The 24,521-nt window shown below is 35.4% G+C and overlaps 1 protein-coding gene across 1 annotated transcript in view; it reads left to right on the top strand.

Moving 5' to 3' along the window:
- Positions 1-24,521, top strand: part of ak5 (adenylate kinase 5) — a 103,083-nt gene that overhangs the window by 37,384 nt on the left and 41,178 nt on the right. The window contains exons 6-7 of the mRNA XM_032564968.1: positions 7,260-7,451; positions 18,162-18,252. Of these exons, the coding sequence (XP_032420859.1) occupies positions 7,260-7,451; positions 18,162-18,252 (283 nt within the window). The remainder of the gene's footprint in view (positions 1-7,259; positions 7,452-18,161; positions 18,253-24,521) is intronic.

The following is a 24,521-nucleotide window of genomic DNA, read 5'->3' as shown; positions in this document are numbered from 1 at the left end:
AACCAGAAGAGAGCCCCATTAAAAAGATTTCTCTGTGGAGGCGAATCAAAAAGGCTGTAACTCCATCATGTCTGCGCCAGTTCAAAGGCAGAAGTGACGTCCATCCAGCGTAGACATCAATTTATGTCTCCAGTACATTAGATTTAAAAGGGGGGTGGGGCCCTGTGTGGGTTGGGTGATTGGTGGTAATTGGATAAAGAGCTACTGTTGTTGTTAATTGGACATTTTAATATTAAAAAGCCAGGACTGCACGGTGGGAAACGTCTCTCCGTGTAGCTGTGGGTTCACTCCGGGTGCTCCGGCTTCCCCCACGTTCAACAACATCCGTACTCATGTTCATCCATTGTAAGATTTTTATTTCTAATTCTAAACAGAAAATAAGACAAACACAATTTATTAATTAAAGGGAGATTTGGGAAAGAAAATGTAAACAGCATGGAACAAAAAGAGGCTTTTAGAAGTCTAAACCTCAAATTGGAAAAACTTTGAAAACTATTTATCTTTCTGGGGAAGATATATATATCTATATCTAAATTTAATTATATATATAGACATAGATATCTATCTATATCTGTCTCTCTCTCTATAAATATATATATATATATATATATATATATATATATATATATATATATATATATATAAGTGGAATATATAATATATATATATTATATATTATATATTATATTATATTATATAATATATAATTATATGTATATATAAGTATATATATATATCAATCAGTCTATCTATATATATCTACCTCTACCTCTCCTCTCTATATACATATACCGATATATATATATAGATATATCTATCTATCTATCTATCTCTCTATATATATAGAGAGAGATAGATAGATAGATAGATATCTATAGATATATACAGTATATCTATATATATATACATACAGTGAGTGAACCCTCGTTATAATGCGGTTCACCTTTCACCGTCTCGCTGCTTCGCGGATGTTTTTTTTTTTTGCAATTGTTTTTCACAGTGCATTGTGTTCTGCGTCCTGATTGGCTAAACAATCTCCGCGCTTCTCCTCTACCTGTCTTTGGTTTCAATATAGAATACTGTATATATTAATTGTCTTTCTGAGTTCTGAGTTTCTGGAGTTAGAGAAATATATTGACTTTTCAATAATATCCTAGCTTATTGAATGGGTCTGTAATCCTAATTAAAAGGGTTAACAATATTGATACTGAGGTGGATTACGTTGAAGTATAACTTTCAGAACTGACAACACAAATCTCAGTGAGAAACACAAATCAGTGTGAAAACCTGAAAACGGAAACTCCTTCAATGTCGTTGAACCATCATACTTTGACCTTTAAAGGGTTAAGAAACGATTCACTGACCCTCACATTAAGCGTTACTTTATGCATCATCCAGCTCTTTTCCTGAAAGGTTCACTTCTTTTCTTTAAGTTCTCGGCTTGGGGGAAAACCGTTTGGTCCTCTGAGGACCGGCAGCATCCATTTTCATTACGCACCCCATGCCGGCACTTTGCCCTTTAAAGCATCAGAGCGGCCATTCATGAGCTCCCTTTATGGCCGCCCAGAGAGACCGTCCACCCTCGGTCCTCGCTTCCAGGCTTTTCACAAACCGACCCGCAGGTTGGCAACGCTCTGTCGTCATCATTCCTGTCAATCTGCCTGTGTGGAAGCAAAAATGCTCAGCTGACACTCTGAAATGTACATTTATAGGTCACACATTCTCATCTTAGCAAACATAAAGTCTGAAACCAATAAAATGAGATGTTTTTCATCATGTTGATATATAAAACAACCTTGGACTGGAGTAATTTTGGTGATGATGTTGTAACTCTTCAACACTTTTCTGTCACACTTCAGAAAAGGAATAAAACATCCTGTTCTGGCAGAAACTAATTACAGGATAATGTGAGAGCACAGCGCTGATTTTTATGACAGCATATTAGGAGCATCGTAGATATAAAAGAAAAAGAATTTGGTAACACTTCATTTGACAGGACGTGCATAAGACTGACATGACACTGTCAAAAACTGTCTTCATAAATGTTTACGTCTGTGGCCATGAAGTTTAATGCAAAGTTGCATTAAAACTTGTATTAAAAGTCCATTAAAAGTGTCAACTTTAAAATCCTACTTATAGTTTTCCAGACAATACTGGAACACACAAATTACTAAAGTTTTTTTTGTACTGTTGTAACCATTAAACTATCTCCCCTTCAGTTCAACCATATAAGTGGAGATATATTGTTGATGTTACCATTTTAAAATAACTTGCAATTAAGTTTTGGCAAAGATCAATGTAATTTTCACAGGTGGCAGAGAGTTGTCGTTAGCGGCTGCTGAAAGTAACTAAAAAAGTTACTTTTAATGTAACTTAGTTACTTTCCATATCAAGTAATCAGTAATCTAACTAAGTTACTTTTTCAAGGAGTAATAAGTAATCCGATTAAAGTTACTTTTTCAAAGTAACTATGACATCACTGGTTAAAACTGAGATAACCTGCCAGTGTAACTAGAACTTTTTCATCAATAGTAAGAAATTATTTACTTAAATTAAGCTTCTAGAGGTTGATGAAAAATTACTTATTAGTTTCGTCTTAATTCAAATGTACTTTATTCCCTTAATCATGACAATATTTGCACTAGAAACCAAACACTGGGTAGATTCTGTGTTTTTGCTGTGTATGGACTAAAAGAAACAGCTGTACATTTAGATAATTACCCCAAGAATTCACATTTGTAGATATTTCTCTCGTTTATTTGAAAAAGTCACACTACGTTCCTATAAAGCCAGCTGACACACCCGAGATCACAAAACGGCACGCTGAATCCTGAAGGAGAAAAACTGGGATTGTTTATGGTGACAGACGGAGGCGCCTGATGGTCTGCAGATACAGATTTATTAGAAGCAAAAGGAGCAAAACAAAATTTAATAAAGAAAAAATTAAAACGCCAGATAGTGCCGCCTTTGTACCACTCTTTTCTCTCTGCTTTGTTTGCAGCAGCCTTGATGCCAATTTTAACTTTACTGCTTTACTAAGTGAAATCTTATCTGTTATTTTCTTCAAAGGTGTGAAAATTCCCCAGTTAAAATAATAATATATTTTTTTTAAAACAGTCAGGAGGAGACAGAAATACTACCATTAAAATGTCTTTGATATTTTGATTTGAGCCAGTGCATTCAACAGAACGTCACCTTATTGATTTTGCTTATTTTATTTATAAAAAAATTTAAACGAAGCCTTTTTAAGAATTCCTAAGTTGTTGTTTTTTGGGTTTTTTTTACAAAACACCTGTCTGACTCGACAGGCGGTGCAAAAATTAACCAAGTCTGTCGTTTATCTTCTTCCTCTCATGTGACGTGAGGAAAAGATCAACGAGTAATAACTTCTCCAAACAAACGCTGGCAGTGTCCTACTCTCAACATCAACAGCCAAATGTGAGAGAAATACATGCATGTGTGCATGGTTTCCATGGAAACTGAAACTTTAACTGGAAACAGTGGCATGCACCTCCGTAGACGCCATTCGGGTTATTTTTATCCATGGCAGTGTGCCAGATCAGATGCAGACCGTGGAAAGCTCATCGCATGCATTTCATGTAAATACAGGAAACAGTAGGAAATTTAAAAAAAGTGAGACAGTTTGAATAATGACTCTAGAAAGGATAACTTCCTGTTCCAGTGAACTGGATGGACAGGTGTCAGCAGCTGCGTTTTCACTCAAGGTATACTTGCACAATTTGACATTTTGAGAATGAATTTGCTTAATGGAAACTCACCAGTTTCAGAAAAAAAAACTCTTATTTACTAAAAGGTTTTTGTGCTAGAATGAGGTGGTATTTATCCAACCGTATGTAAATTGGTTTATTTGCAAAACTGCAACAAAAACACTTTATATATATATATATATATATATATATATATATATATATATATATATATAATATACGCGTCACATGATCAATAACTAGATGTTACAACTGGTGGAAATCTCGAAAAAGAAGACGACAAGAAGTCGTTGGAGGATGATGGCGCGGCATGTTTTTAACAACTTATCGTGTGATAAAACTTATTTACGTGTGATTTAATTGCATTTCTCATGTAATAGAAAATGCAAAATTGTGGGGTTTTTACATTAGCAGAATATTGACAAAATTGTGCTCATATTTGTAATGGAATGGTATTTTCTGATAATTTAGTTGAGTAACACTTTATTTGAAGTTGTGTGAATAAGACTGACACAACATGAACATGAAGGATTTGTCACGAAGCGTTATTTGGTAAATAATGACACTTTTGATGCAAAGTTCCACTAAAAGGCCATTAAAAGTGTAAACTTTGCATTATTTGGTCAGTAATGACCCTTTTAATGCAAAGTTAGAATTTGCATAAAAAGATCATTAAAAGTGTCATTATTTACCAAATGATGCTTCATTGTAGCCGTCGTAAACATCCATAAAGCCTCCTTTCTGTTCATGACGGTTGTTATGTTTATGACACTGTCATGTCAGTCTTATGCACAACCCTTCAAATAAAGTGTCACCTTTAGTTGCAATGGTAGGAATCAGAGTAACGCTCATGTCAATGTCAATTTATTTATAAAGCACTTTAAAAACGGCTATAAACTGCATCGAAATGCTGTACTGTACTCTTAAAATCACAGATTAAAAACGTCTAAGAATAAAACACAATAAATGAAACAAACAGGGCAGGTAGATTACAATACTACTTATGTAAATGCGAAAGAATAAAAGTGAGTTTTAAGGAGCGATTTGAAGTGTTCAAGACTATGATCTAATGTTGAAGGGTAAAATGGAAATACTTTTCTGATCAAAAATATCTGGTGCAGCCATTTCTGTTCGCTTCCAAACAAATGTTCATGTGAGGAATTAATTGTGCAATGCAACGTTCTGTTGGGCAACTTTTAAAAACGACACCAAAACAAAACAGAGGGACCTCCAACAATCACTAAACCCTGCTATTTGGGAACATTAAGCCTTCTCATGCAACCACAGTACTGAATTACTCACGTGAAATATTGTCTAACTTAATGTAAACATCATAGATAAAAAAAAAAAAAGAATCATCTGAAGTCCAAATCCAGCTGCATGGAGGATTCAACCAGCCCAAAATGCTGCACAATATCACAACAGTTTGCGGTTTTGTGGTGCATTCAAGTGCATCTCAGATTATTCAAATATGAAAAAAGTCCAGTTACGCAAGCTTTTTGTTTTCTTTCAGATGTCTGCAGTCTTATAAACAATTACTAAACAACAATATCAAACATTTCCAAGTGCGTTTAGTCACATGTAATCCATATTTTATCAATCCAATAATTTAATCTCTCACCTTATCCTTTACTAATAAAAAACAATCAAACCAAATCTTTAGCCAGTTTTATAGTGTTGACCTTTTTTTGTTTGTCACAAACAGACCAATGTACCAAACCATTTAAACTACTTTAGTTTCAGACTATGGCACATAAAATGTACATTAAATACCAACGAGTTTGTCTTCATTTCCCTTTGTCACAACTCACTTGTATAATTCTGGATGGTCTGGTTTTGTGTTTTACATCAAAGAAAACACCAGAGGGTTTGTTTCCGTCCTACGGATGCCTGATTAAAAAATTATATAATATTCTCATCTCCTTTATCCAATAACTGATTTTATAAGAAAATAAACTGCTATTTTTCCATTTTAATTTATGCCTCTTTTTTTTTGCTGTCATTTAGGAATCATTTATAAAGTTAAGTTGTTTTTTTCACTTTTCTGGTGTCTTCAGACCTGGATTACAAAATGTCAATAATTCACCCACAAAAGGAGACGTTACAGGGAGGCTGGCTGTTTTACACTGAACTCTTCGCACTGGCTCCCCGTTCAGGTTGTAGTTTAATTTTAAACCAGCTGATTAATTTCAAGGCTCTCTGGGGGACAGACCTTCTTAGTGGGATCTCAGCTCCCAGGTTTCTGGGATGAATCGTAAATCATTCCTGCTCTCATCGTGCCTTAGACTTACTGGCCCAACACTGCAGAACCGGTCCCAGTCATAATAGAGCAACTTTTCCCCGGGATTTTTACTGAAGGCCAGAGAAGTAATTTATTTTACACCATATTTGTTTCTGTTTTTGTTAAAAATCTTTCCTGTCCGAAAAGCAACACCTTACTGTACATAGAAGTACCAAGAACCTTCCTGCAATACCTTTGCCAGACCAGTAGGAGGCAGGACTGGGAGATGTGGCTTAACACTGTAAAAAATATTTCCATTTTAACAGATTTTCTCCCCTCACTTTCTTTTCTAAAAACATTAATTATTAATAGATTATAAATATATTCTGGAAGTTTATTTCAGTCGAGGGAGCATTAGGTCCAGGCTACACGAATTTTAGGTTAGTTTTACAAGAATATAGTCATAATATAAGAAGAATAAAGATGCAATTTTACCAGAAAAAAGTCTTAAAATATTAGAAAAACTGTTTGTTTTTGTAGAAGAATATTATTTTCTCATAAAACTGCATTTAATTTTATTCGATTTTATTCTGACAATATTAAGAATTTATTCTCTTATTATTTAGATTTTTTTTGTCGTATGAATTTATTTTTATACCAGTACAACTTTATTATTATTATGACTTCATTCAAAAAAAAAAAAAAAACATAATGTAAACCCAAGGGATGCAGTGGTGAAAAAAAATCTATTTTTCAATCAATTTAATCTTCAAAAACAAATAAAATGGATTTATCACCCAGTCCCAGAATGAGGTAATTTTATATTAGCCTAAAAATACAACAATTCTTTCATATTCTTTCATTTTTAGCTAATTTTAGCAAATTGCCATTCTTTCACTATTTTTTAAAACTATGACAGTCAATGCAGTTTTTTGCAATTTCAAGAAAATTGTGTTCAATAACTTCCTGAGTGTCCACACTCCTATGTTGCTGTTTGTCAAGCAAAAACATCAATATTTTTTATGAAAAGCTGCAGGTCATTTTCAAAGATAATGCCTGCTGTCTTTCAGGTATTTAAAACAAAGGGAATGGATGTAGTTTATATCTTCATCCTCTGAAATCCTGCCTGAGATGAGCTCTTTATTATCTGAAACATGGTGACCACATTTCTGAATGATATCAACCCCTGCAGCTGCTCTCTGCTTCACTTCGGTGAAGTGTTCAGCTCACAGTCAGATTATAGCCATCATGCATGAACAGAGCCTCTTCCAAGCTGTTAACAGCTTCACACATGAGTTTTCTCTCTGCAGATCTGCACTCCAGACCTGGTGGTTTTCCTGGCCTGCACCAACAGCCGCCTGAAGGAGCGGCTGCAGAAAAGGGCGGAGCAGCAGGGGCGACCCGACGACAACCCGAAGGCCATCGACCGTCGCCTGACCAACTTCAAGCAGAACACCATTCCTCTGGTCAAGTACTTCCAGGAGAGAGGCCTGATCGTCACGGTGAGGCTGCGGTTTACTTCATCTCTGGATTTAAACTAATAAAACGGGAACGGATGAGCAAATAAATAGGGCTGAAACTAACGATTATTTTAGGAATCGATAATTCTATCAACTATTCCGATGATTAATCGTTTATTCTTATTAATCAATTATCCCAACGATTAACTAAACAATTGATTATTTAGACAATTAATTAAATGTTCCTATGATTAATCGATTATTCCAACTATTAATCCAGGGGAATAATTGGAATGTTCTAAAGATTTTTCATTTAACCTCAAGCTTTTTTATACAATATTAGAAATACATTAGAAATGTCATTCAAGTCCTTTTTTAGATGAGAAAATAAACATTTTATTGCCCAAAATGCAATAACATTTCATTATTTTAGTAAATTTGATCTGGATGAAGCTTAAACATATTGACAGATACAGGTGCCTTTATCTTAAATGCAAAATGGATATTTATTTCATATCGTTTTGGCTTAATTACTACCTCAGCTAGAAACGAACATCGATCTTTTTACTAACTAAACTTGAAAGCTTTAATACGACGCATGAAATGTATGTTTTAATGTGAACAAATTGTGTCCGTGACCTCAATAGTGGCGACTCAGTCAATCTAAAATCTATATTTTTGAGTTTAATTCGCAATGAATCAGTTATTTCAGACAAATTCTACATCCATGAAGCTGATAATGACGCCAGTAATGAATCAGCCTCGGTAGAATATAAATGTCTGTATCTCATCTTCAGGCAAATTTAGACTCATTTGACGCCAATCTGATAAAAACGTCATCGACATTAGAGGAACAGCCTGAGCATAAATGCCAGCTGGAAATAAGAAATTAATTTAATTGTTTATCAGATATGCGACAGTTTGTAGAATAGGTCAGCATTGTCATCCTGCATGAGGAGAAGGGTGACACTTACAGATCGCTATATTTTGGTAGCATAACAAAAAACATTACTTACACACGACAAGATAAATAACAGAAGGGACGCGTGAGAAGGTCGCCTGGGCTGGACGCCTCTGGGATCCCCGTCGCCGTTCGAGGTTTGGTGCAGAAGCACATCGACCAAATCTCAATCTGCGCCTGCTGAGCGCAAATAGGAGAAGTTAGCTTGTGCAACACTGAGGCGCGTCCTGTGGTGGGAGGCTCATCGATCTGTCTGCGTCTCAGGGCGGCCTCCTTTCCCTCCATACTCCAAGAATACCGAACAACTCCTCCAACTCAAACAGATTCAGTTTGCATGGTTGAGTTTGAAAAGTTCATCACAATCTACAGTGGATAACACATTAGTGTTGATTTCTGTCTGCAACGACTAAAAATCTGAAATTTGTTTGACACAAGGAAGTCTAAATATTCTTGTTCTGTTGGTGATAACAAATGTTTTCAATGGTTAAGTCTATCGTAGACACACAAGTGTAGCTCATTCTGGTTATGCTAAGGTAATAGCTCAGATTTTTTTTTTAAAAATGGGGGTTATGTGGTGCAGGAATAGGTTGTCAATATCTTGTCTGCAGCGCATAGTTGACTGAATTCATACAACATATCAATACGAGTTCAACACATTCTGGTGACTAAACTGTGCAGACTAAATTGTCTGCACAGTAATACAACCAGGATATACTGTATATATATGAGAGAGAGAGAGAGAGAGAGATACAAAAGAAAAAAAATTGATATATTTACATTTTAAAAACAACACTGTTTGAAATACCTATTTAAATTATTAAAGATACTTTTAAAAAACTTTTAAATCAAGCTCTTCTTAGCTGAAAAAAAGAAAATAAAAGATACATATTAGCATGTAAAACGAGGGACGAAGCTCTTATTTGTCAAAAATGTCAGGTGGAAAAGTTTGCATCTAACCATAACCCTAATAAAAAAATGTTAACTAAATAATATCTCCAACTGAAAACTGAAGTCATTTGTGAAAAATAGGTACAAGAAAAGTGCACATCTTTGGAACCAACAAAATAACTTGATAGGAATAAAAACAATACTTTTATGCCTTGCTAAATTAAATGTAAGCAAGAGTCAATGAAGAGGCAAAGAGAAAAAATCCCAATTCTCATAAAAACTGTTTTGTTTGTATGTTTGGAAGAAATGGCTTGGAAATGATGGATAGATATCATTTCCAACCCGTGTTATCCCTCTGTTGTGAAAGGATAGTTTTTTATTTATGTTAGTTTCAAAGAATTCACTTTGAAACTAACATAAATTAGACAATTTCTTCTTCAAATCTACAGAAAGTCTTTTGTTTCTTCATTGCTTTTTCATATTTCTATTCTTCCAGCCTCTCGTGAACTCACTTTGTTTCCAACAACCTGCACCTGTGCAATATCCATGTTTGTCATGAAGCCATTTCCTTCACCTGTACGGCATTTCTCTGGACTTTGGTTTTAGTATTCATGAAAAGTTGTATTTGCTTCTTGAGATCCCCGCTATGTGTGCAGAGAACAGAGGGCTGGAAATGCCTGTGTGACCCAGGAGAAAAACCTTAAGATGTCACAGGATGTGAGATTTAGATAACTGGATGTGTTGGTGTTTGCACTGAATCTCACATTTTCAGATTATCATAAAATTGTGGAACCTGAATGGAGGCATGTGGTGACACAGGCGTGATGATGAAAATTGTTATTCAAGCAGCAAAGAAGTTGAAGTCACAGACTAAAACAACGAGATTCTCGCTGTTTTTCTCTTGCTGTCATATTTACACCGGGTGAGGATCGAGAGGGGCTCTTAGCAGGTGGCACGATTAACACAGTAAGGAGCAGGTGTGAGGAGAGAGCAACTAATTAGGACAAACCACAGGTCAGAGTGGGGAAAACAAGAAATCAGAACAAAAACATAAAACTCAACATTAAAAACCTACAAACCCTAATTAAACTTAAAGTTTAATTTATATAGCGCCAATTCACAACAAATATTGTCATTTTACAAGAAAGTCATTTCAATTCAGACACAGACAATCCATCTAGTTATCAAACATCAAGTTCAGTTCATAGTTCAAATTAGTTTAATCTGTTTTCGATCCAAATCATAAAAAATCATGGCGCCAGCGTTCATCATCTATCAGCCATCAAAGGAGATGTTAGTGTTTGATTCAGGCGTTGGAGCAACAAACCTCTTTTACTTCAGAGCGGCTACATGAAGCTGCGTTTGGGGAAATTGTAGTCAGTGATTTTACAGAAGAACTATGGATTTGACGTATTTGAATTACAACTTTTTATGAGCCAGCTGCACATTGTGCAAAAAAAAAAACTAAAATAAACCATCATCCTCCAACCACTTCCTGTCGTCTTCTTTGTCATTTCCGTCAGAAGTAACAGCTGGTTGTTGATCATGTGACTCGTTTGATGCAAAAAAAAAGTGTTTCCATTGCAATTTTGCGAAATACTATTTCAATATGGCCGAAGCAAATTTGTTTTTGTAATTTCGATTTCTTCAGTTTTATGGTCAATGGAAACAGAGCAAAAGAATTGCAACATTCATTTCCCCTGGACTTGGTGACAGTAGATAATTGTTTGCGTTTTGTCGATTTTTGTAGCAATTCCTCAGACTGAGCATGCATGTAGCGACAGTGGAGAGAAAAACCTCCCCTGTAACAGGAAGAAAGCTCCAGCAGAACCAGAACCTGCACAGATTGTGCAAAAAAGAAACAGAGGCCCTGATCCTGCAGTACTTTAAATGCAGACGTTTTGTGATAAACATGTCTGTAATCCGAGCTCCATAAATCAAACGTTTTGAAACCTTACCAAAGCCTGATGTCAATCGTTTAAAGGTAAAAGCAGAGATTATTTTTTTACTATTATAATTATATTTCATGTTATAAACAATACTTCAGGAATAAATAGCTGTTATTTGCAGCAGGCTTTTTTGTAAACATGCAAGAGTCACTTTGTAAATTTGCAACTAATAAATTTTGACTCAAGACTTCAGAATCCAAAAGAAATACAGTTTCTCATTTTAGCACATATAATAATTTTTTTAGAAGTTAAACTGAAGTGGGAAATAATTTTCTGCTTCACATCTCTCCAAATCCTTTGTGCAGTTGCCAACGGAGTCTGCCTAATTAAGACACTAAATCACTTATTCTGCAGGGTTGCATCTCTTTAATAATGAAACATTCTTCTTAATCTGTCCCATAAAAAATTTACCTCTCACAAATTACTCACCGTTTTATCTCTTTTATTCTTGCAATTGTTCCAGGCAATATGAGTTATATACATATCATTTACGCTTCAGAATTTCTACATTTCATTAAATTCAAAATCTATAAAGGAAAAGTAAATCCTTTAAAGCTTGTTAAAACATAAGAATCCTGTCAAGGTAATGAAACAGTTCTAACAATAATAAAATATGTGACAGGCTCAAATAATAAAAGTTGCTTCATTTAGTGGTTAAATTACTAAATGGTTTATATTCTTTGACATGTTGGCTAGTTTTTTGTGATGTTTTTGAGTATTTAGTGAAGTCTGAATCAACCTTGATAAAAGAAAATCAATTTAGTGTCAAAAGAATTCTGATAAACCTTTTAGCAACAAAACATGAATTAAAAACTGTTGTTTTCCCCAAGGCTACAACACAAACAACTTCTTGATTCACTTTAAACCTCATCTTTCTGTGAAGTCGACGTGTGTTACCATTCACACACTGACTTCACAGACCATTCACGTAAATCATTCGTGATACGGTAAACATAAAGACACACTGAAAGTTTAAACTGTAACTGTTTGTTAAGGCAACATTCGAAACTGACTCGTGTAGTAAGCGAGAAGGCGGCATAAAAACAGCAGAGAAAAAATAAAAGTACTACCACCTTGTTCTCAAGAAAAACTGGGAAATAAAATATTAAATGGAGAATGAAGGCACAGCGACTGAATCTGCTTTGTGTCGTCAACCGTTTTCATTTCAGTGAAACGTCTGGTTTAAATATCCAACGCAGAACTTTAAAGGCAACTACTGCGTGTTTTGATTTTTACCGCTGTATGCACTGTACAATGGCTGCTGGAAAAGACAATTGTTATGTTGTTGACTTACTATTCAGAAACCACCTGCTGTTGGTTGTGCAGGAGGCTTTGCTTCTGCTTTTCAAAGATGTACCGTTGTATAATTCCCCATCTTTTTTCAGCCATTTTCAGATGCGACTGTAAACACTGAATTGAGGTCGTGGCCAGCAGCAGATTATATGGATTTAAAGTGAAAAGACGCCCTAAAACGGCTCAACGTGAAAGGAGCTCAAAATAGGCAGAACTGCTCAGAGTAAAATCTCATCATCTAAGAATGATTGTATTTAAAGAAAATGTAAGAAACTTGTTTTATGTAACTCATAGACCCATCTTAACCGCTCCAAAGAAGCATAACAGGTCAATTTAAAGATCCTGGTCTTTGTAGGACAAAAAAAAATGTCCGCCATGTTGAACTGGAGCATCTAGTGGGCTGTCCAGACAGATCCTCAACCCAAAATAAAACCTTTTCTGAAGCCAACTGCAACACAATAACCATAATGTGGTATCTAGTAGAGTAAAAAACATCTTCATCACAGACTTTGAAAGGGAGGAGAACCAACCAAACTGGAAGAACTTTTAATTTTATAACGAGGGAGGAAACAATCTGGACTGTCCTGAGATCTTCCAATGTCACTCAGATAAAACATGTCTAAGCTATTCCTTTTGGGGGGTTTTGGGTTCATAGTTTCAAATATTTGATCAGTTGATGGGCAACTTGTTTTATCTTAAAAGTCCTTTCCAATAAGTTTTCTTCTTCTTCTTTTCTCCCAAACGCTGTATTTCTGTAGAAACACCTGGCGTAAACCCAATTTCCTCTCCTTTTACAGCTGTAAATGAAAGCACGTCTGCAGTCCTCGCTCTGTGATTTGAACATTTTGAGGCCTTATCGATGGCATGAACCTGCTGTAAATTGCTGTTGCCACTTTCTGTCAGGCGACCGTGGAACAAACAGCATCACTCGTCTTCGCTCTCAGAGTCTGTCTGGTTCATCAAATCTCCCCTGCAATCACTTCGTTTTACGCCTCAGAAATCAAAAGGCTGTCAGAAACAGAAGCGCTCTTAAAGTAATAATAGTAATAATTACGTTCGGCGTTATCTGTGAGGTTGTTCAAAATCCGAAGTGAAGCCTTCTCTTCCAAATATACATCTGTACTTCTGAAAACTCTGAAAAATGGATTCACTTTTTGGTCAAAGAAATGGTTTGTCTCTTAATTATTTTTAGCTTTTCAGCTCCTGAACAACTTGGTTTTTGATTTATTTTACTTTAAAGTAAATCATAAGGAAACAGTCTTCCAGTTTGTTGATTTAAATCTTCCTTCGTCTTCGACCCAATAAAACTGTTCAAATTTTACCAATAATCCCTCAAATTTTAAGGCCAAAGCCATGACAGTTGCTATATAAACAATAAAGAAATCTCAAAATATTATGTGTTGGATTAACAGCTCAACCTTATCTTTACTTATTAATAAAACATGATTGATTGATTGATTGATTGATTGATTGATTGATTGATTGATTGATTGATTGATTGATTGATTCTGAGCATATTTCAGTGAGACTTAAGACAGGAGAAATCTTTTTTTTTTGTTCAATTCAAAATTATGAGAAAAAAAAGGGAATTCTGAACAAAGTCAGATTTCACATATTAAAGTCAGATTTCACAGATTAAAGTCAGAATTCTCAGATTAAAGTCAGAATTCTCAGATTACAGTCAGAATTCTCAGATTAAAGTCAGAATTCTCAGATTAAAGTCAGAATTCTCAGATTACAGTCAGAATTCTCAGATTAAAGTCAAAATTACGAGAATTCTCAGATTAAAGTCAAAATTATGAGGAAAAAGTATGTATTTTGAGAAAAGTCAGAATTCACAGATTAAAATCTGAATATATGGATTAAATCCGGATTGACAGATTAAAGTCAGAATTCTCAGATTAAATTCAGGATTCGGAGGGAAAAAGAGTCTGATTGTTTTCCCAGTGGCCCTAATCCTCCTCTGTATCGTAATAACCAGAGGATATAATTGGAAAAATCTCAGCTGCGAGTCCTAATGGCTCCTAAACTCATGCATGAACTAATGTGTGAGTCTTAATTGTTCTGCCCAGTGGAGGCCTTCGTTATTAGAGTAGCTTGTTTTATTTCAATGTCAGACTCTGGTGTGTGGAGCTTCGACTTCTCTTATAAACACTGGATGTAAATCACTGCTGGATTAAAACAAGTCCATTAATTGTTCGTCTCTTTTCCACTTAAAACAACATGTTCAACAGTGTTTGAAATATTCTGTTTTCACAAAGTTTCCCACCTCAAACGTTACATTTAAGCAGCTGGGGGGGTTTGTTGTTGTTTTTTTATACCAACAATAGTTGCTCACACAAGCATCTATTGATCTCTGAAGGCACCAACTGCAAATTGCAGAGAGTGGAGATAATTGTTTGTTGAGGCCAGGATTGAAGCCGTCGTGTCATTCTAGGAAATCTGGCTGAGCTAATTAAATATTCCCCGAGTGAGCTCAACGCTTCCCTGCCTGCATGACGTCAGAATCCAGGCAGATGTAAACAAACACAGGAGGCATTTCTGGTTTGTTTTCAGATGTCTGTGAAGCATTTTATTATGAAATCCTGTTCTGGAGATAAACTAACAATATCGTTCAATCGTTAAATCCATTTCTAAACATCCTAAACAAACGTTTGAGTCAAATATAAATCCTTGACAGCTTCTCATTTATATTTAACTTCAACTGTTTGAGAACCTCCCAAAAAGTAAAAATAGCTGTATGATCAAACAGATTGCACTGAAAGAACAGGAATAGCTTTACAGTACAGAAGGAGATGCTGCTTAAAGCTCTGTGTGAAATACTCGACTGTTTTCCTCAAATCTTCTTCTTGTTTCGAGATGTTTGCGATTACAAATGTTAATCTGAACTATGTGTAAAAGTAAAAATATTATAATGCTGACTTTTTATTTGCTAATAATAGATTTTTAGTAAGCTTAAAGATGCTACAGTACTGTTTAAAACAGGTATGCACAATATATTTGCATCAATATCGGTATAGTTCAATATTAGTTATTTTTTAACACATAGACATCAGTCTGATGAGTAAAACTGGGCTGGTATTGAGAGCCCGTCACCTAGCAACCCAAGTGGAGCTCCAGCACATTTGATCAGTTAGTTTTACTGATCAAATGTAAAACTACATTTGAAGTTTATATGCAGTACAATGGCTGCTGGAAAAGACAAGTGTTTTGTCATCGTCTAACTATTCAGAAACCACTTGCTGCATTTTTATTGGCTGTGCACGAGGCTCTACTTCTGCTTTTCAAAGATGCACGGTTGTATAATTGTGCATCTGTTTGCAGCCATTTTAACATGCGAGTACAAACGTTGAGTTAGGGGATGTGGCCAGGAGATTATTTGGATTTAAAGAGACAAGATGCCCTAAAACAGCTCAAAATAGGCCAAAATAAAATCTTATCTAAAAATGATGTTGTGCAAAAAAAGTAATGAACAAGTTTTTTGTAGCTCATAGACCTTAGCTAACCTGTTCAAGGAAGCATAATAGGTCACATTTAAATCTTTACTTTTTTTGTATTCATCTTCAAAAATGTCTGGGAGTTTTGTATGCATTTGGTTATTTTGGTATTTTTTAAAATTTAAACTATTTTCAGGCTAATTTTGTTCTGTATAGTCTGAAAAATATTAATGATTAAACGGTTTAATAAACAAAGAATTCACAGCTAATGAAAATGATGCACCTCAGGGAACATTTTCACCTCTGTTCTCACAATCAGGCATTTACACATTAAAATGAAAGAAAACATTTAAAAAACCTCTAAGTTGAATGATGTTTGACTCTGGTGTATATTTGCGTGGATCGGCCTTTTTGAGGGTGATGGTTGTGGCTGTGAAGGGAAACGCGGCGAGTTGTTCTCCGGTGGCACAGACCTGTCTGAGTAACGCTCAGCCTGATCCCCTCTCCTCCTCCTCTGCAGGTAGACTCCAGGGAGTCTCCCACGCATCTCACACTTAGATGCAGGCTCTCATCCTTTGGTGGGGGGGTTGTTGTTACCATGGTGACCTCCAGAGGAAGCTTGTCATCTGTAAAGCTCTATCCTTTTTGTACATTTCTGCTGACTCCCACTGTCACCACTTACTTTAAGTTTGGAGTGTGCAGCCAGTTTCTCTCCTGACGAAGATTCAGCAGGAAGTTCAGTATTAGTTCAAGTCAGTAGGTGACAGGACTGGTCCTTTTGTTGTTTCATAAGTGCCATTAATATTTTTTTGTTGTTGTTGATTGTTTCAAGTTTATATTATTTTTAATGGAACATTATGTATTAAGTAACATTTACAAGCATATACATGTGATTATAGCTAAATGGCTAATTTCCATCTTTAGTCCCATCGGCAGGCTGATGTATATGATGTTTAATAATAATAATAAGAAGAAGAAATAGCAGCCTCAAACTGCTGCACAAAAAATGCTTCATAATGCAGAAAAGCGGGTAGACAGTTCTTTGCAATTTATAGTTTATAATCGTTCAATTATTTTCACTTTAAGTTAAGTTGAATAGAGTCAGCTTAACTTCGCTAAAATGCACAGTTAAGCTAAACAGGGTAATTTTGACTAGAAAAGGAAGTAATTAAAACAGTTGTTTGATATTTGTAGTTTATAATGGTTCAGCAATTTTCATTTTAAGTTGATAACTTGAATAGAGTTAGCGTTACGGCACTAAAAATACAGTTGTATAAAACTAAGCCATGCTAAAAAGGCTAATTGTGAATATACTAATAGTGTTGTATACAATTAAGCCACTCTAAGATAAACACTTAAATTGTGAGTAGAAAAGGGAGTCAATGTTTGCAATTTTTAGTCTATAATGGTTGAATAATTTTCACTTTAAGTTGATAGTTCAATAGAGTTAGCTTAACGGCGCTAAAAATAATGTTGTATGTAGTTAAGCTACGCTAATTTAGCAGGCTAACTGTGAGTTGAAAGGGGAATAAATAAACAGCTGTTTGCCATTTGTAGAATATAATGGTAAAATAATTTCCACTTTAAGTTGATAAGTAGTAGAAGAGTTAGCTTAACGGCGCTAAAAATACAGTTGTATATGATTAAGCTACGCTAAGATAAACAGGCTAATTGTGAGTAAATGATCCTGTTCTCTAAGCCACTATAACAAAATCTTCTGCATAGACATGATAAACAGATCCATGTGAATTGTTTGGTTAAATATTTCGTTGTAATCAAAGACTGCAGTGCATTTAGATGAAACTGCCGTCTTACTGTGGCACCTTCTACAGTCTGCGGTCACTTTTTGCCTTTCAGCTGCTGTAATTTCTTCTGAATGGCATACAAGGGTCTCCTGGAAGCAGATTAGCCAAGTGAAGTCTCAAGTTCAGTCAGAAACCTTATTCGTCACGGCCCTCTTTCTTCCTGATCATGTAGAGGAAGCGAGCCGGCTTCTAAAGGCTCTGAAAGGGGCCGATCGACACCCAGGAGAAGCTAATTAATGTAGTGTTCATAAAGCTTCCGGTGTGCTCTGAATGCAGAACGACCCCAGAGCCCCTCGGCTCATTTCAAGCCTTATTCATCTGTCAAACTCCGCCAGGAACAAAGGGAGAAGCAACAAAAGGTAACGTCAAGAAAGTTTTAAACACCACAGTTAATATTATTTTCCTTTCATCTGTTTCAGCTGGATGCTGATCGAGATGAGGAGGAGGTTTTCTGCAACATCAGCATGACTTTGGATAACAAGCTGTTTCCCTCTGAAGAGCCTGTCGCCGGTAAGACCAGCTTTTTATTCATTAGCAGTAACATGCGGTAATTATAAAGGACTTGTGAGGACCTGTAAAACGCTCTGTTCAAACTGAAATAAAGGCATTGGTGCATTTAAAGTATTAAGTCACCATTTTCATGGCAGAAAGTGGCTGGTAAAGCTGCAAGAACTTATTACTGCCATATATTCTTCTTCTTTTTAGTCATGTTACAGTGAAAATAACTGATGTTGGAGAAAATGAAAATGTTTTAGAAAAAAATACATTATAGAGTCAACAATTGTGAAAACCAGTTACATTTTGTTTCATTTTGTCAAATGCCATCATTAAAATCATCAACGCACATCAGATATGTTGGTCAACGTTCCATTTCTTATGGTTCAAAAGCAAAATCTAAATAGTCAGCATAATGTGGAAAGACTTCATTGATTTTTTTAGAAAACATAATGCATAACAACAACTATATTAAGACAAGTTAGGAGTTAAAAGCAGAGTTTGAACGTTGTTCAGTCAATCATCCAAAAATGGATGCAAACTGCAAAAACATGGAAAAACATTAACCAGAGAAGATGCAGCAGGAAATAATGTTGTGTGGGTTTTCTCCACAGTCCCAAACAATCACTGCTAGGCAGAGATGAGTGGTAACTAGTTACATTTACTCAATTACATTTACTTGAGTAACTTTTTTTTTTAAATTTACTTATAGGAATATTTTTACTACACTGTACTTTTTACTTTTACTTGAGTAATTTTATTACAAAATATTTCTACTCTTACTTGAGTAAAACTTCTGGATTTTCTACCCTCTGAATAAAAAACAAACATGTTTCTACCAAACATTCACCAGACTCAGACACACTCCTGCAGTTTTGTTAAAGTTTTGGACGTTTTTTAATGAAAGAAACTGATTTGGAAAAAAAAAAATTATTTTGCCTGATTGTTATTTTTTGTTACTTATATGAATTCTTGTCATTTTTGTCCTTAAAATACCAACATTTCCACTTAACTTTACATTTTGGTCCATCTGATGATGTAATTTAAAAATATTAAATGATTGATCATTTGATCAGTTACTCAGTATTTGGTTAATACGTTTTTAATCAAATGCTTTTTTACTCTCGAGCAATTTTTTGGACGGCTATTTTTTACTTCTGCTTGAGTAAAAATATGTTGAAGTAGTGCTACTATTACTGGAGTACAATTTTGGGTACTCTTCAAATTGTACTACATTTCTTCTTCGCTCTGACTTCACATCCAATCTTCTCTACAGAAGCTGCAATCAATGCGCCACAAAAGGCCGTTGCTTTTAGTTGCTCTTTCTTTTTATTCGCTTCCTTTGCTGTGTTATGATCTTTCCGGCTCTCATTGCTGAGTAACTTCAAATTGATCCATAGATGGTGGCGGCGTCCATTATTACTTCTGGAAACAGTGCACTGCTTTTTACAGAAGTACACTGCAAAAACACAAAATCTTACCAAAGTAGATTTGATCTAGTTTTTAGTGCAAATATCTTGTTACACTTAAAATAAAAGAAAACTAACTTACAAGTAACTTTTCAGCAAGATATAGGAGCTTGTTTTAAGTCAATAATTTCTTAATATTGATTAAAAAGTTCTAGTTCCATTGGCAGATAAGCTAACTTATAACAAGACATTTTTTCCCATGTTACAAATGAAATAATCTACCAATGGAAGAGGTATTTTTTAATCAATATTAAGGAATTATTACACTGTAACAAATTGCCCTGTATTTTTACAGTAAAATGCTGGCAGCAGGGTTGCCAGCATTTTACTGTTAATTATACAGTACCCTTACTGTAATCAACTTTACAGTATATTACTGTCACAAAAGAAATCTTTTGATTACAGCACATTGCTGTTTTTATCAGATTTACAGTAGACTACTGGCAGCTGTGTTGCCAGTATATTACAGTTTTTCTATGGTATCATTACTGTTGAATTCACATACAGCTTACTACTGTAAATTTCCAATACAAAATAGAAACATAAAAAAAACACTTAGAAAATGTAAGTTCCATCATGTCAACCAACATTTATTTGGGAAAAAAAAAGAACCAACTCAAACATTGACTCATATACAGTCTTTAGTGGCCACATAATAAAGAAGAAGGTTTTGAAACGACAACGTATGTGTGCCTTAAACCTAAACCTTTTCTACAAGAATGTTGAGGGTAAACTGCCCAAAGTAAGTCGTATTCTGGAAAAACAGTAAGAAAATCACCATCTATTTTGTAAAATAAATTTCTTAACTGATTTAAAGAGTTTTTGAATAAAGCATGAATTGTGGCCTTTTGATTAGTCTGAAATAAAATAAGTATGAAAGAAATTATGAAATAATCCATTGTACAACTCAGCACACTACTTTTTCAATACAAAATACTACTTTTAGTGGAAGTGAGGAACAATATGATGCAACATAAAACAAATGAAACATTTAACTTTCAATCTAAAGCATAGAAAAAAATTGCAAATTTTAGTTTGATAAAAATTTAAATGAAACATTTAGACTTGAATTTCCTTTAGGGCAAAATCAGAGCTCCAACTTCAAATGATAAAACAATGAAACAATATTTGACAACACACTGCCAAGATAAGTTAAACATTGTGCCTGTACAGTCAAAATTACAAATTACATCTGAAGAACAGAAAGTGGGAGCCTTAACAAAATTTATGCTATAAATTAAAAGAGATGTCTAAGATTATGCTGACCTTGAAACCAAAATAAATCTCTCAAGAACACTCCTGTTCAGGGATAAGTTGCCTTCATGCCTGTATAGTTTTTTGTTTGTTTGTTTTTGCGCAGAGGGGCAACAATATCTATAGCCTGGTTAGAAAGTTCTCACTAACCTATATGAAATTCCACTCAAAGTCCATGAGGTTTTTTAGCAGAGTTGAAACACAGGGGTTGACAGTGACCGACTTCTTTTGAACAGTTTTTCCTGTCCTCTTGGAGACGATCTTGCCACAGCTGGCCTTGGTCCCTCTTTCAGGGTTGATATCAAGAAAGTGCCTGAAAATGCAGTAATTTCAGATTAGCATATGATGCTTAAGGAGTCAGGGTCAAGATATATCAAATAATGTTATGCTAGCTTCCTTATTACAGCATGACAGATTAACTAAGCTAACTTTCAAACAGCTACAGTCTGCTTAAAAATGACAACTGCATGACAACATCTGACAAATAAATTATGCTCCAACTTACCGGATTGGCTCATAAAATGCAGGATTCAAATGGATAGTCCTTGTAAAGAAAATTCTAGAGGTTGCTTCCACATGTCACAACGACGTGCCTTCTTGAGAAATACAGTAGCGTTCTGTTTAAAGAGCCTCCTTGCCGTTGAATCTAACATCATTCCCAAAATGCAATGCTACTCACAGTATATTACAGTATTTTATTAAAAACAGTAATAATTGCCCAGAATGCATTGTTTTTCACGGTGCAGTACCGTTTTCAATAGAAACAGTATGATACTGTTCAGTTTTGGCCGTTTTTATACAACAATTTGTTACAGTGTATATATATATCTTGCTGAAAGGTAATCTATTAGTTAGTTTTTTCCTATGTCAAGTCTACTAAGATATTTGCACTAGAAAACAGACCAAAAATATACTTTTGCAGTGTAATTCTCTGTAAACCGTTCACACAGAAGTCTGACTTACATTTAATACATTTTAATAAAATCTTTAAATATTTACTAGAGATCCAGATGGAACTATAAAAATATCCCACTTAAAGAAAAAATCTTGGAGCTTGGAGAGAAAATAAAAATAAATTGAGGAATTGTCAACAAATTCCCAAGAAATAATTTTGCATTTACTTGCAAAAAATGAGAAATGGTCAAAATAAGGAAAAAGATGCAGGGCGTTCAGACCTCAAATAATGGAAAGAAAACAAGTTAATATTCATTCAGAAACAACAATACTGATGTTTTAACTCAGGAAGAGTTCAGGAATCAATATTTGGTGGAATAACCAGGAGGTTCAGTGCAGTGGGCTCTTCATTTTTACAGAGCTGTATTCTTCAGCTTAATTTCCAGAAAGTGTCGTCTGTAAGTAAGCTCCACCATAGTGGCCCACAATCAGTCGAGGAAAGAAAAGGCGTCATCGCCCACACACTTCCTGGTTAACACACAAGCAGCCAGATTGAGAGAGTTAGCAGCTCTGTGAGAAACAGAGACTGAAGGTTGAAACTTCACACCCTGCAGGTTGTTATGTAAAACTGATGAACAGCTGCTTACAGAGCTGATCCGAAAGGTGCGGCCAGTCGGCGCTCAGTCTGCGCTCTGAAGGTGTTTCTGATGCGTTTCATAAGACGGTTAGCTAACGGAAACGGATGAGACCTTTGGGATGAGTTGGCAGGATATTGTTGACCATCGCTGGGGGTTTATAACAGATCATTTCACTAAACAATCTTTATGGTTCAGATCAAAAATTTTAAAATGGTTGATTATTATTATTATTATTTTTATTATATGACTATTTATTTATGAGTTCTGGAAGTTGTTTTGTTTGTTAGGTGGATCATTTTGTTACAAACTAACAATCTGTAATATTTATTTAGTTGGTTTCCATCAATACATGTTCATTTACCCATCCATCCATCCATCCATCCATCCATCCATCCGACTGTCTGTCCATCCATCCGACTGTCTACCCATCCATCCATCCATCCGACTGTCCATCCATCCATCCATCCATCCATCCATCCATCCATCCATCCATCCGACTGTCCATCCATCCATCCATCCATCCAACTGTCCATCCATCCATCCATCCATCCATCCGACTGTCCATCCATCCATCCGACTGTCCATCCATCCATCCGACTGTCCATCCATCCATCCATCCATCCGTCCATCCGACTGTCTGTCCATCCATCCATCCTACTGTCCATCCATCCATCCATCCATCCGACTGTCCATCCATCCATCCAACTGTCCATCCATCCATCCATCCAACTGTCCATCCATCCATCCATCCATCCATACATCATTCGATCCATTCATTAGTCTTCATCCTGAGTCTATTGGCTCTTTGGTGTTTGACTGACATTAAGTAAAACTGCAGCAGCCAGATTTGAGTCTAATAGAGAAACATTTGAAGCTAATTCTGCTGCTGATGTCATAGATGGGAAAACCTTCTGAAATCTCCACATGAATGATTAAAAATACGATCTGTAACTTTTAAATCCACTCCATCGCAGCCACAATGCTTCTGTTACTGTAAGAAACAATGACGCTGCCGCTCCTCTTTGTTTTAAAAGCTGAGCAAAATGTCCTTCATGGGCAGCTTCTGCAATTTAGTGAGGAACAGTTACTGCTCAAAAGGAGGCAGATTCTCATTAGGAAATGAAAAGTCACCATGAAGGTGACACATTGCACCTAAAAGCAGCTTGTGACAAAAACATGTTCAGAGTTTTGGTATTGACAGCAATGCTGGTGGATGGTGAATCTATTTAGAGTAATCTTAAGATAAATGTTTAGAATAGGATCCGAGCTAGAGAGAAAAACCCTGCAAAATTGTCTGCTTTTTCAGGATTTCAGTTTCAGAATTAGACTGACCCACAAACCGCCCACATGTCTGCTTCTCTGAATGATCTGTGTGTCAGATCGTTTGGTTTGAGCACATAATGAGACTCGGAGCCCATTCTCATTTCAATCCTTGACAATCCCTCAAGCTACTTGACAGCAAACTGACGCTCTATTCCCCCCAAAATGAGAGCAGTCGGCTACATGATGCAAATTTTAAAAACTAAACAGATGCAGTAACATTTGCACATATTTTAAACTACATAAAAGTAGTTCCATAAACAAAATGCGGCTCAAATGTGTCATAATTGCACATGAAACTTCATTACATTATCTTTGCTGCACTTGAAGAGGGCAGTATCTCAGTGTTTCAAACGAGCGCACTTAAAAAAAATCTTAGCAGATATTTTTGGTTAAGTTTCTAGTGCAGATAACTTCGTACACTTGAAATAAGACAGAAACTAACTTAGAAGCTCCCACTTCTTGCTGAGAAGTTAGTAGTAAGTCAATAAATTGTTACTATTGATGAAAAACTAGTTCCACTGGCAGATTATTTCACTTAGCCAGAACATTTTCATCAAGATTAAGAAATTATTGATTTAAAACAAGCTCTCATATCTTGCTGAAAAGTTACTTGATAGTTAGTTTTGTCTTATTTCAAGTCTATTACATTATTTGCAGTAGAACGTTGGTTTTTAGTTGTAATAACTGAAGCTGAGCGTTGACTCTA

The sequence above is a fragment of the Xiphophorus hellerii genome, chromosome 6 (genome assembly GCF_003331165.1).
Source record: "Xiphophorus hellerii strain 12219 chromosome 6, Xiphophorus_hellerii-4.1, whole genome shotgun sequence".
Classification (NCBI taxonomy): Eukaryota; Metazoa; Chordata; class Actinopteri; order Cyprinodontiformes; family Poeciliidae; genus Xiphophorus; species Xiphophorus hellerii.
This window is presented reverse-complemented; position numbering and strand designations above follow the sequence as displayed.